Source organism: Lathamus discolor, chromosome 12 (assembly GCF_037157495.1).
Source record: "Lathamus discolor isolate bLatDis1 chromosome 12, bLatDis1.hap1, whole genome shotgun sequence".
Taxonomy (NCBI): Eukaryota; Metazoa; Chordata; class Aves; order Psittaciformes; family Psittacidae; genus Lathamus; species Lathamus discolor.
The window spans coordinates 7,229,326-7,246,220 of NC_088895.1; the positions used below are offsets into that span (position 1 = coordinate 7,229,326).

A 16,895-nucleotide genomic window follows, 5' to 3' on the forward strand; every position below is an offset into this window, starting at 1 on the left:
GCGCGGTGCCCGGCCTGTGGGGACTGCACGGCTCCGAGCAGGCGTTTAAAGATGGCGGCCGCGGCGCGGGGCGGGGGAGGCTTTTCGTGAGGCGGCCGAGCTCGCCCGCAGCCACCCCGACTGGCGGAGCAGCGGCAGGGACACGGGGATGGCTCAGGTGGGTGCTGGCCCCTCGGCGCGGCGCGGGGGGCGGGCACGAGTGAGCCTGCCCGGGCAGGAGCTCCTCCGTCCCCACAGGCCGCGGTGCCTGCGGGGCCCGCCGCGCTCCTCAGCGCCGGCGCCGCGGGTGGGTGAGCCGTGAGGAGCCTTCCCTGAGCGGCCGGAGCGAACGCAGCGGCACCCTGCCGCCCCTGCGGGCAGGGAGGAGCTGCCCTACCCCGCGGGTGCTGCCGTGCGGCGCTTCCCCCGCCCGCGGCCGGAGCGTCCTGCCCTCAGAGCTGCTGTCCTGTTCTGTTCAGGGCGGTTTGTGGTTGGTGTCTCGGATTAGGTTTTGGGTTTTTTTTGAGGGCAGGTTGGTAGGGGGAGAACTGCCCCGGCTACAGCCGCATCCCCACTCGCTCTCGCCCTGCGGTTGCACTCGGGGTGGCAGAAGGGAAGGGAACGCCATGTCTTTCTCTCCTCCCCGCACCTTGTCGGGGTGATGGGGAGTACCGGCCCTGGGCAGTTTCTGCAGCGCGGTGCGTCTCGCGGTACGTGTGTGTGTGTCTGGGGTGAAGGGAGGGCGAGGGGGAGGATTTCCGCTGAGCACATCCGTTTGTACGGGGGAGCAGCGCGTGTCTTGTCTCCTCTGAAGTTAGGAAGGAAAAGCAGCCCTTCACCCACGCGTTTGTGCCCGCCCGTTCCCTTCTGTTTGGCCTGGTACACTGGGACAGCAAAATGTGGTGCGTCTGTAACCCTCAGGGTTCTTTTGTGTTCTTTCACTTGATAATGACACAGAGTTACACGTTTGTCTAAATTAACTCGTTCAGTTTCTAAAAGGTTTAGTCTTCTAACTTTCTGTATCTTTTTTTTTACTGGAAAAATAGAGTTCTCTCTTTTGCGCCCCTTTTCCTTAGGCTTCAGGTTATCTGTAATGTCCGTTTGCTCGCTTAGGTGGGCCCTGTAACATCCAGGCATCACTCCCTCATAAACTGGGATTGAGAGTTTGCTGTGTGAGCCTGTTCAGTGTCTTTATCCCTTTAGGTTGTGCATTCAGGGTGTTGGAATTAGATCTGTAGTTTTCCATTTGTGAGTGACCCTCTTTTCCTGTCTCTGTAGGTAACTAAGCTTAAGGGTTCCGAGTTTAAATTCTGGGTAAGGAGTTAGGTCGCTGATTCTTTTGGGCAGCTCCTTTTGACTCAGGATTATTCTACTTTTTGAGAGGATGAGAGGGGAATTGGCTTCATTGTGCCTGATGTTTCTTTTCACAAGAAGCTATTTGTGATGTGAAAAGAAGAATGTGTTTTTCTCCTTCCTAGGCTCTGATTTGCAGACGTCTTTAAAACATTTCTTGTTTTACACAGCTAATTGAAACCCCATACACACTGCCAGAAAGCTGGCCAAGCTATAAACGCAGCAACTGCTTTGCTGTTTCTGAGGGTGCCTCTCCAAAATGAGATATTCTGTTCGTTCTGAAATGGGATGAGGTCTTAGGAACTAGAGGTATTTTCACTCATGTCTGTGTTTGCCACTGATAATATTATGGTTGGGCCCAAGCTTCATTTTCTGAAACTGTCTTGATTACTTACACAAAGTAGTTTTCCTTCAGAATCTTTCTATTCTGGAACTTATAATGGGGAGAGAAAGGAGTTCTGGTATGTAGTAGCTAACTTACAGAACATTTTTTATCTGAAGCTTATTGTTCTGGTTTAAAGAAAGTAAGTTCAGCCCTCCTTTTTTCAGCAGTTGATAATAGGATTAATTTGGTTTTGGAACTATGCATCAAAAAGAGAAAATACGTATAGGTATGATAAGAAGAAGGTAGATAGTTGTGGAGTGGATCTTCAAGCATGATCAATGCCTCATGAATCCTGCTCTGCAGAAGTGCTGTTTGGAGCCAGAGGATGAGGAGACCTTTGTATTTGGATAGCAAATAAGGAGAGTTTGCTCTGAGCCACTGTTCCTTTGGGGATCCACTGACTGCACTAAGCAGTTTCTGACAAGGAATCCAGTTTCTTTTTAGAAGTGATTTTTGGGGAGAGAGGATCTGAGGTCTGCTGTTCAGTGTTCCTGACTGCAGATACAGGTATGCATGAAGAAAATATGTTCTTTCTTGAACTCCCTTGTAAGACTGCCAATATGCTGTACAGTGAAGGGAGTTCCTCTTTGAGTTGGGCCAGCGCTGGTTACAAATTCTTTTCCTGTCTTGGAAAGAGATACCCTTTTCTGTGTACTTCCCCCCTCCATGTTCTGATTGTGGGAATAAGCAGTGATGCTTACTAACAAAGAGTGTGTTTTTCTTTCTGCCCTAAAAATGTAATCTCTAAGATAACCAAGCCAAGGCACTGCTTCTGTGTAGTTTGCTACATTACATCTAGATGTTAGCCATGTATCTGTTTCTCTGAGTTTACTTTGTGGCATGGAACTTTTCCAAATAATCAGCTAAAATAAGAGCAGACAACTAAAAATGTGAAATGTCCATGTCCTGGTGACCAGCAAAGCATGAGCTGTGCATTCATGTTGTCAGTGTCTTGTGCTGGCTCTTGCAGCTGTCAGTGGTGTTCCACATGTCTTTAAGGAGTCCTTACGGAAACTCTCAATGGAACTTGGAGCCTTGGAGAATAAAATCTGTTCTTTCAGGGCAAGCTAATTGAGGCTGACAATAGGCAGACTGACTTACATTGTATGCTAATATTACATGACCTAGTATGCAAAGTCTGGTTTTACATGTGGTGATCATGTTCCCTTGATGTAATTCCGTTTTGGCTCTTCTGCTCATCTAACTCATCCTTTTAGAATTTATCCCTTCTGTCTTTTAAAATACCTGATATCGAAGGGAAAATCCTTATTGGCTTTGCTGGTTTGGTCATTTTTTTTTTCCCAGCCCTGATGTAAAAGGCATATTGTGTAACATCAGTTGGCAAAAAAGTACGTGGGAATTGGACTTGTGTTACTCTGCTTCTCCCTGCCTTTTTGTAGTTCGTAGAGAGGTATTGTAGCCCACTGTAACTGTAGAGCTGCCGGCCTCTGTTATCATACCCTGGGGATGTGGCAGGTTTGTGGCAAGAAATGCAAAAGCTAGCTGGAACTCATCGTGGTCTGGTACTTTTTCTGGCTACAGTATGTGTACTGAGTAGTAGACAATCCCTGGCAGTGATTTGGAATGCTATTCATTATTTTCAAGGCCAACAAGCAAGGGAAGACAACAAGTATTTAATTGTTAATAGTGCTTGAATAGAATAATGGGATGTCTCTTCCACAAAGAGCGGAGGTGTCGTATCAGTGAACTACCAGAGCTAGGCAGGTAACGATTAATTTCTTGTGTTTTGACATGAATGGTATTAAAACACTCTTTAGCGTAGGAGTGGGATGTGTATCAGGATCGTGGAAACTGCCTTCACAGTCATGTCTTAAGACTTGTCAAAACCAGGTTTTCTAGTTGGACCAGGCAGCCCCTTGGTCATATGGGAAGGTGGTGCCCTTTCAAATTCTAGAATACCAATTTCAGTATGTAATTTCTGTGTAAATTACTTGTGTTTGCTCTTTTTGGGAGTCTTGTAAAGACTCTGAGGTGGAAAAATTAGATTACTTCAGCATTTACTTTCCAGGAGTTACTGAACTTGTACTGTGACTTTTGATTCTTTTGTTCAGAACTAACAATGAATACACTCATGACTTATTGTGAAGAACTTAATAATTTATCTTTCTTTTTAATCTGAAGATGAGGAAGGGGGAAGGTTATTATACAGATTAGTTTCTAGATGTGTTCTGTGTAACATAAGGTGTTTCAGAACTTCTTGAAAGAAGAAGGAATTGATCACTGCTTGGGTGATTGCATGAACATCTTGCAGGATGGAATGGATTTAAATGCATAGAACTGCTTGTCTTACTGGTGAATGAGCTCTTTTTAATTCAAGAAAGTAATATGTTTGTAGCAAAGGAGATGGGATTCTTTTAGAGCTTTTATCAAAATGGAGGCTTTTCCTTAGTAAACTTCCACAGTGCATGTCAAGCTTGTGTATTGCATGTATTACAGTTTCGAGTTTATTAAAAACAAACCCTCCACAAAATAAGAACTGTTCTGCTGCACCAGCAAAACTTACTTTCTTTCCACATCACTAAAATAAGGGTTTGCTCTGTTGTATATTTTGCTTCCCTCCAGCTTTCAGGTAGGTAGCTTCTGTATGTTGCTGTGTATGGGTTTTTAACCATTATAATTCTTGATTCCCAGCTCCCTGCCTTGCCCCAGTTGGTGTTTGGTTATTGCTCTTGGTTTGTTCTGTCTGGGCTGGCATAGCAATCCATTAGAGAATTATATTTGGCTTCTGTAAGTCCCTCATGACAACCCAGACGTTCAGCCCTGTTGCCATCAAACGTCACACAGCAACGCTAAGGGCTTGCAGTTTGTCTTTCTGGAGTCCTTGGGTAGACTTTCTCTACTACCTGGAAATCCTTTGAGTCCAAGGCAGCCAGCAGATTCAGCCAGCTGGCTGCCTTGGGTGGAGGAGCATTGCTTTATTTGTACCTGGTAGGAATATTTAAGCCCAGTTTGGGGTGGGCATGGTGGGACTTGGAGAAACCAAAATAACAGGTAAGAAATTATGCTTCCTTTCCCCAGGTGTGTGTAGTGCTGCTCAGATGACAAAAGTATAATTGAAGAAGCCATTATAGAAATGGCAGAAAGAACCCATTTAGTGTAAACAACCCCAAACAAACCCAAAATACACACCCCTGCCCCCTGTAAAATTTCTTAGAGCAAATATATTTTTTTACCAGTTAAGTTACCTAAAACAGTGGTTTCTAAGTGCCTTCCAGAATGAACTGAGCTTTAACGCTATGTGTCTGAGCCCAAATACTATATAGTCCCACAGTAGTATGGAATGAAGTTCAGATGTCTACCATGTGGTTATCTAGGGAGTAATTTCTGTGAGTTTTTAGTAAATAATGAGTTTTCCTGTTAAAACTTCCAATGAGATTTCAAAAATACCAAATAACTTCAACTTCCAAAATGCCATGTGTCTTATGAGACCATACTTGTTACAGTCTTGTTGGTTTTGCAGATTGTCTTAAACTGTAAATTACCCTTTCTGCTGCATGGGTAAGTATGGCTCCATACTAGGTTATGCCAAATAGGAGAATCCCCCCCAAAACACAGTTTTTAGTTTGCTGTCTACAAGAGCCATGCTTAATGCCCTGCCTGTAACCGAGCAGAGATAGTCAACAAATTATGCAGGTAACTATGTTAGCAAATTCTTGTGGTGGTGCATAAATCAAGCAGTGCAAACAATCTCATTTCAGCCTCATTCAGAAAGCAGATACCCTGTTTTTTTTCACTGTAAAGAAGTCACTTGTAGTTCTACTTGTGATTTCCGCCCGAGGCAGGGACAGTTTTGCTTTTTGGTGGGGCAGTGTTTCCATTTCTTTCATTTCTTTTTCTGTGACAAAGACTTCTTTTTTTTTTTTCTTCTTGTAGGTTGAAAGAGGAAAGGGAGAGCTGCTTGTCCAATGAAGATGCAGTCTTAGTCTTCAGCTATTTAAGCTGAATGCATTGTGATTTCCAATAATTGAGACAGTGATTCTGAAAGCTGTCTACATTAATGAAAAGAACAATGTAGTCAGCTTAACTGAATCATCAGTGTTGCATATTGACTAGAACATGATAAACCAATCTTGATGGACTTATGCATGTTAGGAATATAGGTATAAACATTTATTAAAGCGTTGTGTTTTTTAAAAACAGTAGTTTTAAAAATGGAGAAGTATGAAAATGTACCTCCCCTCCCTAAAGAACCTGCAAGAGAAATGAATGTGGAGAATCACACTTGTCCCCCACCTCTGCCGCCTAACGAACAGCCTCCACCACCTCCCCTGCAAACGTCCAGTGACGCAGAGGTAATGGACGTTGGCTCTGGTGGTGATGGACAGTCAGATACCCCTGCTGGGGACACGCACAGTATCTGCAGAACACAGCTTCTCACAAAGGGATCTGCCTGCTACAAAAGTCGTCTTATAGTAGACCCTAACAATAGTGACCAAAGCCCAAGAACTGCTCGTCATGCACCGTCAGTTCGAAAGTTCACCCCAGATCTTAAGTTACTTAAGGATGTCAAAATTAGCGTTAGCTTTACAGAAAGCTGCAAAAGCAAAGACAGGAAGGTTCTGTACACTGGAGTTGAGCAGGATTATAAGGCAGATACAGATTTTGGTATTAATAATGTCAACGGGGATTTGCATGTTTGTCCTTTCGGTGGTAGTAATGGTAAAGCTGTAGGGACAGGGGGTGAAAACGATGACAAGAAAGATGACGAAAATGATATTGATCAGGAAAAGAGAGTAGAATATGCAGTTCTGGATGAGCTAGAAGATTTTACCGACAATTTGATGGAAATAGATGAAGAAGGAGGAGGGTTCACATCTAAAGCAATCGTTCAAAGAGATAAAGTGGATGAAGAAACCTTGAATTACTCATATGAGGTAAGTAAAGACAAAGGGTTTTGCTGGGTAAGAGGCTTCCAAGTGGCTTGGGAAAAAATATGCAAAGGTGTCAACTTAAACAGTCTTTTCTGGAAATGTGCAGTGCTTGGGTCAGAAATGTGGAGTTTTCAGGGACGGAACTTTGGCTAAAAACCTTTGTAAATTGTCTTGATCAACTTCCGAGTTGTGTGGCAGCTTCTCTAGCCTTGCTTTAAAATAGCTTTTAAAACACTTCTTAGACATTTGCAGCTCTTTATGTCATGAAAAATACCAGTTCTCACTTACAAAATCTTATTTTCTTATTTTTCAGTCTTTTTTACTGGAATCATTGGAAAATTCTAGTTTCTCTCTCTCTCTATGGAAGTACATAGTGAAAATATATTCTCTCTTTGCAAGGGGAAAGGGTGGCTGTAGACGCATAAGGATAGTGTCTGATGAAGTCTCTTGCAGGATGACTTTGATAATGATGTGGATGCTCTGCTGGAAGAGGGTCTTCGAGCGCCCAAAACAAGGAGACTAGAAAATGAGAAATATGCTGGTGAAAGTGATCACCAGTCTGATGGAGAAACGAGTGTGCAGCCAATGATGACCAAAATTAAAACTGTACTTAAAAGTAAGTTAATGTTCATTAAAATACATTATTCTTTCTTGTGTGGCTTATCTGTAGAACAAAAGTATCTTAGCAAGCAAAGTGTAGGGTAGCAGTTCTTGTGAAATTGGTAATATGTTACAGAACTTCATAGGTTGAAGGCTTCTTACTATAGGATAAGATTTTTCACATTCCTGAGCAGTGAAGTTGATTCTGGAGAGGGTTTTGATCTCCATGTGCTGCATGTAATGAGAATATATTTTAGTGTCTGGATTTATGAGAAACTATGAAGAATGTTACCTCTGGTGGGGAGGTGTACAAGGGTGATCTGGGATGATTTGGACTTCAGTGCTGTGAAAACAGCTGAAGATCATTTGTGGTACTTGTGAACTCGATCCTTCTTCGTATTGTGCTTAAGCTGAAAAATATAATAGGAAAGTCCAAGCTTCCAGCCTAACTCATTGCTGGCTGTTTGGGTCTGGTGGTGTCTCAATGCAAATTCATCACCGAGTGTCAAGTACGGAAAATCTTAATGGAAAATTCAGTTGTTTCAAAAGCAAGTATGACTTTTCCATTAAATACAGTGATGCTTGTGATGATATAAATACATAAAGAAGACTAAAGAGAAGAGAAAATTCACTGCTGAAATGAACAAATCAGTCTGTATAGAAATTAGTGCTACCGTTGCTTTTTGGTTGTAAACATAATGGAATCTGTAATTTCACAGGATTTAATGTGGTTTAGAAGCATGTGCCTTTTTATTAAAGCAAACCAAAACCTGTTTTAGTCTCGTTTCAGTGTCATTTTATCCTTTGAGACAGAAAAAGCAATAAAAATAAAAACTGCTTCTTTTTCTGTTTGTCTGAGCAGTCTGTCCCAGTTTAAAACTGCTCTTTGTTTTAAAGGTCGTGGCCGCCCTCCTACAGAACCTTTGCCAGATGGATGGATCATGACATTCCATAACTCGGGCATTCCTGTATATCTGCACAGGGAATCTAGAGTTGTTACCTGGTCTAGACCTTATTTCTTGGGAACAGGAAGCATAAGGGTGAGAGCTGTCAATTACTTAAATACTTACAGAGATCTAAGGATGAGGCGTGTTCCTGCAAACAGATGACTGGTTTTCTACTTTAGCAGGCTTCTTTCCAGTGTTAGAATTAAGGTATTTGAAAAATAAATTCCTCTGTTTCTGAAACTATAATATGATTTTTCTTAGTGTTTTCTTTTTCAGTTTTTGTGGTGAGTTTGGGCAGTTAAAATGAATAAAATCTTGTTTGGTGCCTTTGTCGTTCTAGTGTGTGGCTGCAAAATGTGGGCTTTATTCCACCACGAAATAGATAATTTATTTGTAGCTATAAACCAGCCTGAGCTGTGGCTTCTGGTCCACATTCTGGAAGTAAGCATGTGACATTGAACCCAAGGAATTTGCACATTGGGTTTAATATCATAGGCTTATACCCCAAGAGAGCTCAATGGATTTTGTGAAAGCATGTAGTATTTAGAGTGAGGTGTCCCTGCCCATGGCAGGGGGTTGGAACTAGATGATCTTAAGGTCCTTTCCAACCCTAACTATTCTATGATTTGGAAGTGATTGAACAGAATATAGCTTGGATCTGAAACAACAAATATACTTTGAAGGTTAGTATCAGAGCTATACAGTGCCAAGAAATCATAGGAATGGATGTACTCAGACCTTGAGTAGAATAAGGTTGCTGACCAAAGAGAACCTTGAGCATAAAGTAAATAAAAGTAACTTCCATCTTGATAACATCTTTCGGTTTTGAGTGTTGCTTTTGGTGACCTTGAGGTACTGAAACCCCTTGTATTTTATATTTGCAGAAACATGATCCTCCCCTTACTAGCATTCCCTGCTTTCATTACAAAAAAATGAAGGAAAATGAGGAAAGGGAACAAAACAATGACATAACCCCAAATGGGGAAGTATCACCTGTAAAGCACCTAGATAAATCTTCAGAACTGGACTGCCAAACAGAAGAACCAGATTCCACTGCTGCTGACTCTGGGCCTTTAGATGAGAAAGACCCTACAGGGGGAGATGCAGCACAAGGAGCCTTAGGACAAGTTAAGGCCAAAGTTGAAGTATGTAAAGATGAATCTGTAGGTATGTATGAAAAATAGAGTCTTTTCTTGGCTGGAGCTGAGTTAATGGCATTTAGGATGCATATGCTTTATTCCAGACTTGGTAACTGAATAATACCTTGCCTGAGATCAAGTGCTCACTTGTCTTTATGCATAGTTTTTTGTATGCAAAGATCTCAAAAAATAGATCCAGTATTAGAAATAAAGTTTGGTTTTAACAGCAAGAAAAACAGGGGAGGCTTTTGCTGACAGTCCACATGCAAAAGGTTTGCACACAAAAATGTGAACATTTAAAAAGTTTAGTCCTGTAGACTTTATCTCAGTTTAAGAACCAGTTAAATCAATGTGTACATATGAATTGATGTTGTCAAGAGTGTTTGACTTCTTTATTTAGGCTGTTCTATGCAGTCTCTATACTGGCTGAATTGTATCTGTTTTCAGTATGATTACTCTTAAGGTAAATGGTGCAGTTGTGCAAACAAGCAAATCTGGTTTAAACCTAGCAGAGTAAGTTTTATGTAAATATAACTGCACTCATACAAAGGGGTGTGTTGCTTCATTATTGTATTTATGCAAGTCTGATAGCTTTTACACAAAAAGCTGCCTAAAGAAGTCATGCTGAAATCACAGCCCAACTTACAGAGGAACCTGGAGAGAAAGCTCATGTGCCACTTACCACAAACTACTACATATCTGATAGTACCATCCAAGTAACATACTGCTGCTCAGAGTATTGATGATTGTAGTCTGCCACTTACCTTTGCAGTGTTCAGACATAACACTTGTTAATGTCTGTCCTCGTTCAGTCTAAAACATGCCAATGGGTTAAAAAAGAAAAAATCTATGTTTAGCAGCAAAACTCAGTTATTTTCTACATGAAGTTCATCTGTCTGTCTCTCTCTCTAAATAGGATCAGTTCTGTGTTACTGAGAACAAAATACTGAGTGCTCAAGTATAAGTGTGACTTGCATGTGGAGTGCCTTGTGGAAGGAAACAATACCAGCAGCTTGCTTTTGTTTGCTTACATCTTGGGATGCTGCTCTTTACTTTTGCTGATTACATCTGCAAAGATATCCTATAAAGGAGAAGCAGCTGTACTTCAGGGGGGACGACGACAGTGTTTTAGTACTCTGTATGTGAAGATGAATGTGTTAAATCCTGTTTAGAGGCCAGAGGTTACTCATGGAATGTCATTATGTAGCGTTTCATGGCAGCTGTAGTCAGGTCAGGCTTCAGGAGACTGAGTCTAATAGTGTTAGTTACTGCTGTTACTGCTCACTGTACACCTTGCTTCAGATACTGAGGTGAATAGGTGATGAAATAAAGCAATTACTGGTGTTTCATTACAAGTTGTGCTATTACACTAGTTATGGCTTAGTAAAATCTTCAAGTGACAGAACAGAATGCTCCCCCTCCCCGTTTTCTAGTTTGCACAAATGTTTTGCACTTGACCCAGTAACAGAAGAACTTGTAATTAGTTCTGTTAGTATAAGATAGCCTCTTAACCTTGAGTACGTTACTTTTGCGCCTAGTCTAAAAAAGTGTTGATAACATGTTTAAAACAGTAGAAGTAGTGACCTTAATGCTTGCTAAGTGGTAGAGAGTAACTTGCTTGTGTCTCTTAGATCTAGAAGATTTTAGACGCTATCTTGAAAAGCGTTTTGACTTTGAACAAGTTACTGTAAAAAAGTTCAGAACCTGGGCTGAGAGACGGCAGTTCAACCGCGAGATGAAGCGGAAACAGGCAGAATCCGAGCGGCCCATTCTGCCTGCCAACCAGAAACTCATTACCTTGTCTGTGCAAGATGCCCCTACAAAGAAAGGTTAGTTCGTTTACCTGTACTTCAAATAGTCTGTATCAAAGACTAATTGCAGTTCTAAGCTTGACTGAAAAGAAAAATCCTGTAATAAGTCCACTTTCTTGTTCTAGAATTCTGTGTGCTTAAATTTCACTACACAGTGAAAGGAAGAATACTGTCAAAACATACTTACTAATAAAAAGAATAATTTCTAAATGAAAGGATTTGTATTTAAGGTTGCTGTCCTGGTAACTGGTTACTACCTTCAGCTACTTGTTACTGTTGGCTGTTACTGAAAATCCTCCAGTCTAGTCACTCAATGCTGCTGGCTTCTCAATTCTATACCTGCTTTAACTGGTCTCACGTTATGGACTGGTTAAAATGCCAGACTGATCCAGATTAAATCCTACAATTAAAAACAGAAATTTAAATAAGTTTGACGGGTACAGCTAAAGAACTACTGTGCAGTTGCATCCTGTGGCATGAGGAGTGGCACTTACTCCTTGGAGCTTTGATTTATTTATTTACTTACTTGTAATAGAAATGGTCTTTTAAAGACTGACTGAGCTCTTTTCCCCTCCGTTTTCTTTTTTGTAGAATTTGTCATTAATCCCAATGGGAAATCTGAAGTTTGCATACTGCATGAATATATGCAACGAGTCCTAAAGGTTCGCCCTGTTTACAATTTCTTTGAATGTGGTAAGTGTTAAGTTTTGTAATGGACCATGTGCTGTTTGGAAGGGCTTAACTCGTGCTCGGGTATCTTGCATAAACAAACCAACAAACAAGCAAACCCAACAATCAAAGAATGGACATTTTTCCTAGGGAATGTCTTGAAAGTCTGTCGTGAGTCAGACTCTAGCTAAGAAGCATCTTCTGCATCTTCGATGTGACTTAAGGATAAGAGTGGTCTTACATTTAAAATAACAACATGGGGTTTTGCTTGGGAAATTTATGCCTTAGTGAAAATCATCCATGTGAGATGCCGGGGGGAACGTGTGTTTGTAGGTCTTAAACAACTTTAATTTTATTCTGTGCCAGTGGTGTGAGAGGTTTGGTAGTTCCTGAGTTAGGCTCTGCTGAGACCATGTAAGTGATACCAGTGCTGAGGAAAACAACAACTGAAGGAGAATTTAGGTTTAGATAAGTACTGTGGGGGAATGCACTTGATGCTTAATAAAGAATCTAAATACATGTGGCATATATAACTGGAATGAAATTAATGTTGGATTTTCTTTCTGTAAATTCCAGCCAGATTGCCTTACCTAGCTGCATCTGAGATTGCTTTACAAAGTGGTATAGAACATATTCCCTGTATTTATCTTTTGATGGGGTTTGGGGCTGATACAGCAAAGCTAAAAATTACACCTTTTTCAGCAATAGGCTTGAAAGGATTAAGTCCTTTAGTGATGATTCAAGGAATTACAAGATGGGCATCTTAGTTCAGTGTGGAATCTATTCCAGATTATTATTTGTATTATTCAGTCATTATTCAGAATTATGTTATTCCTATTGCTGTGCATTACATAATGTAACTGAATTTTCAATATCAGAATGTGTAGCTCTTTTATTTACACTGGGATGCAAAACACTTTGGAATTAACATTTGAATTCTGGCAGATTACAAATGATGTCTTAAAATGTTAAAGTGCTTCACTTGGAAGAATGAATTCATGGTAGCAAGTCTCTGTTAATGGAAAACTCTGTCTTTCATATACTGGAGTAAGCAGTTCTTCTGTCTTTCTGAAGAGTAAAAATTTCCATCCCTCTTGAAACTGAAATGAAGAAGGGAAAACTAATCTTGATAGAGATGATATTTCATGTTCATGATGACTGTTTTACATTGGGAGTTCTGAAAAGCTTTATTTTTCTTTCCTCCTCCATTTCCAGAGAACCCAAGTGAACCTTTTGGAGCCTCTGTGATTATTGATGGAGTTACTTATGGGGCAGGAACTGCCAGCAGCAAAAAACTTGCCAAGAATAAAGCTGGTAATGTTTTTCCTTTCTTAATACCAACTGCTGAATTGTTTATCTGTTTTCATTTTTGCTCTGCAGATGACACATTTGCAATAGCGAGTAGGAGTCATAGTCAAAGAAGGTCTCTTCTGGTAGAAGGGATAAATAATGTAGCAGAAACTTTCCTGACAACCCTGGGTTCAAGGCTTTACTAGGATAAAAAAGGATGAAGAAAGTTGAGATGTTACTTGTAAACTGTTGATGTGTGCTAAGTAGCTGTAAGAGCATCTGTCTCTAATGATGAAACCAATAAGAACATGTTGGGAATTCTATATTTATACTGTCACCTGCAATATAAATGCCCCGTGTATGGATTTAAGCAAAATGTAAATCTTTGTCCTTTAAAAACAAAACAAAAAAAATCCGTCAAGCTTTTGGATGTTGCAGTTCTCTTTCTGATAATAACTGCATTGCACTATGTAATTATTGATTTCCAAGTGCTTCCTTTCATTACTCAGTTCTAATTGTGTAAATCTGTAATAAATATGTAAGTAATAAAGATCTAGGCGAGAATGTGTCTTGACACTTTAGAAGTTCCTACTGATCTCCAGATTTAAATGTCTTTTTTAGGATCAAGAGAAAATAACTTCTCAAAATGTAAAGATGTATAATACACTTGTGGTACTTTCTGCACTTGTGAAATGTCAGTGTAGCTGAATCACCCAAAGCCAGGCCAGAATTGTTTGTGCACAAGAAAAAGGTATTTTGCTGTGAAAATTTAGGCAAATTCTGGGTGTGTTTTTTGTACAGTACCAGGATTCTGAGTGCCCTGGTGACACAGTGCTAGGATTTGCCTATAACAAGTAATAGATGATAACAACTCTCTAATTTTAGGTCCTAGGGCTCTACATCACTTCTAAAATGAGATTTGATTGTAATTTTTTTCCTTTCATAGGCATTTGCAAAAAGAAGTTTCTTGGTTCAATTAGTTGTGAGACGTTTATTATCAACTTGAAAGAGTAGATTTCTTTTTTTTCCCCTTATAAAGTGCAGGTGAATATACTCCTTACAAAAAGGTGCCAGTCTTATCTGTTAAAGTTGTTTTCTAACACAAGTGGATATTTCTAGGAGAGACGTGAGGATTGCTTGAAGAGTGCTTCATTCTGCTGTTGCTCTTTCCAATCATGGTTTAAAGTAAATGTAATCAGGATGTTCGATCACTTTCTGCAGCTCGAGCTACACTGGAAATCCTTATTCCTGACTTTGTTAAACAGACCTCTGAGGAGAAGCCCAAAGACAGTGAAGAACTTGAGGTACTGAATTCTGGCTTGCTGACCGTCATTGCTGGAGTTGGTTTTTAAAACATTACACCTTCAGTGTTAGAAATAATAATGAACATTCATAACGCTGTTTTCTCAGTCAGGTGGAAATGTGAAATTCTTCATTCATAGCAAAATCTATGGCAATGACAATGCTTTTTTTTTAAAGCTGTATTGTATGTCCTGGACTACTGAAATGGTCATTAAGAAAACAGACAATTTTTCCCATGGCTTTAAAAGAACACCCATTGGAACATTTTGTATTTTGTGTTTTCTTTTATTGTAAACCACAGCATTTGGGTAAGTAGAATTTCATAACTAGCTAAAATAGATAAAATGCCCTCAGGGTATGTCCTGGTTTAAACCAGGACAGGAAGGAAAAAGGATAAAGGATTTCTAAGACTCATTTTTATGCCCATCTTGTAGAATGTAAAATTGGAATTATTTAAATTTCTGCCTGCAAATACATTTTAAATGTGTCAGGTTTAATGTTGTTGGTAAATAGCTTCATTATGGATTTAGAAATACTGTTTCAAGTGTTAAGTGGAGAGTAACGGGATTTGTTCAGTGTTGAAAAGGAGAAGTCATGGTTAAGAACAGTACTAAGGTCATTTGTGCATAAGAGCAATAACCCTTTTCAATTCCTTTGTAGTATTTTAACCATATCAGTATTGAGGACTCACGGGTATATGAACTCACCAGTAAAGCTGGACTGTTGTCTCCATATCAGATTCTCCATGAGTGCCTTAAAAGGTAAGGCTGCAAAGTAAGGAGCAAATGCTGCTGCGTACAGATGTTTGGGTCAGGGCACATTGTTTGCTTGGTTGTGGGTGGGATGTCTGTGGGCTGGCCAAGCTCTCTGCCCTCACACTGGCTGTAAGGGATATGGTGTGGACAGAGCTTGTTAATGTTGTATCTTCCTTTAATTTGCATTTCCTGTTTACATCTCTCGTCTTCTGAGATTAGGATTTAGTTGTGGGGCACAGAAGTATATGTGGGGTTTGTTTATACAGACTTGCCTTTCCATTCAAGTTAAATTACTGATCTGAACCGGAACTCTCAATTAACATCTACAAATTTATTATTAACGTAACTAATTCTGCTACAATGACTGTCAAAGACAACTGCAACCACTTCAGTTGGGTTTAGTTTTACATAGTATATGATACTGATTTTGTTTGTGCTTAAGAAACCACGGAATGGGTGACACAACCATAAAGTTCGAAGTGATTCCTGGTAAAAATCAGAAGAGTGAATATGTCATGACTTGTGGCAAGCACACGGTGCGAGGCTGGTGTAAGTATAGTACTTAGTGTGACCTCTGATAATATCTTCCTTGTTTCCTGCTCTCATCTGTTGTGCACTTCGTAGGTGCTTTTTCAGCTGTCTGGCTTGCTACATGCTTATTTTACTCTTCTCTGGTATCTCAGTTTGGAGTAACACAAGTAAATATTGGTGTGCACCCGATTATGTGCTGGTGTTGACATATTTTCATTATTATTTTTACAGGCAAAAACAAGAGAGTGGGAAAACAACTAGCTTCTCAGAAAATCCTACAGCTACTGCATCCACATGTGAAGAATTGGGGCTCTCTCTTGCGTATGTATGGGAGAGAGAACAGCAAGATGGTTAAACAGGTGAACATGATTTTGTTTGGTTGTAACCTACCTTGAGTTTGTGGATTTGCTTTTGGACTTGTTCAGTTTTAAATTTAGTTACCATAAAACTTAAATGGTACCTGTTTTGGCGTAATAGCGTTGCTCCCTATCAAGGTAAAGGCACTGTATTCATCCGAGCAGGTCTCAATCCTTCTGAATTGATTCTCATGCCTTGCTGCTGCCAGAACATAAGTGTTTTCATCAACAATAGTAACCGTGTCGATCCTGAATCTTCCATGTCAGAATTCTATAACCTAGTTAATATTTAACGCACTTGTGGCAGTACCTGCTGTTACTTCAGGAAGTACAGCTGTCACCGGTTCAACTTCTGCTCCACCTATTTTATTTATTTTTTTCATCACAAAAGCTCACCTGCTGCTGCTTTTGGTTCTGTTGAATAGGAAACCTCTGATAAAAGTGTGATAGAGCTTCAGCAGTATGCCAAAAAGAACAAGCCAAATCTGCACATCCTGAACAAGCTGCAGGAAGAAATGAAAAAACTGGCACAAGAAAGAGTGAGTATTTGCTTTTCTGTGTGCTCTTGAAGAAATACTTACATTGAATTTTGTATTTATTGAAGAATGCAACGGGTCAGACTTGACAACCACCAGAATTGTTTTAGACTGTATGTCACACAGAGCTGTTCAGAACTCTGGGGGGAGGGCAGGAGGGCTACTTTTAGAGAGCTTTTCATCCTGTCTTTTAAACTTATAACTTCATTTTGCCTAGTTCATTGTATTTATATTTAACATTAGAACAAGTTAACCTTTCACAACCATTGAGACAAGTTTGACTAAAATTACTCAAACTTTTATAACAGTTTATGATTATATTCTCTTTATGACTGTGGTGGGGTTTGTTT

The 16,895-nt window shown here is 40.1% G+C and overlaps 1 protein-coding gene across 2 annotated transcripts in view; it reads left to right on the plus strand.

The window, feature by feature from the left end:
* DGCR8 (DGCR8 microprocessor complex subunit) overlaps positions 1–16,895 on the plus strand; it is a 20,700-nt gene continuing 3,805 nt past the window's right edge. Inside the window, exons 1-13 of one of the 2 annotated variants that reach the window (XM_065692880.1) lie at positions 1–157; positions 5,612–6,612; positions 7,063–7,225; positions 8,107–8,249; positions 9,041–9,323; positions 10,927–11,124; positions 11,698–11,799; positions 12,991–13,089; positions 14,287–14,369; positions 15,028–15,128; positions 15,565–15,671; positions 15,885–16,012; positions 16,435–16,548. In XM_065692880.1, the coding sequence (XP_065548952.1) occupies positions 5,890–6,612; positions 7,063–7,225; positions 8,107–8,249; positions 9,041–9,323; positions 10,927–11,124; positions 11,698–11,799; positions 12,991–13,089; positions 14,287–14,369; positions 15,028–15,128; positions 15,565–15,671; positions 15,885–16,012; positions 16,435–16,548 (2,244 nt within the window). In that variant the 5' untranslated portion in view covers positions 1–157; positions 5,612–5,889. Of the gene's footprint in view, positions 158–811; positions 882–5,611; positions 6,613–7,062; positions 7,226–8,106; positions 8,250–9,040; positions 9,324–10,926; positions 11,125–11,697; positions 11,800–12,990; positions 13,090–14,286; positions 14,370–15,027; positions 15,129–15,564; positions 15,672–15,884; positions 16,013–16,434; positions 16,549–16,895 lie in introns of those variants that run through there. The other variant, XM_065692881.1, reaches the window with a different exon arrangement.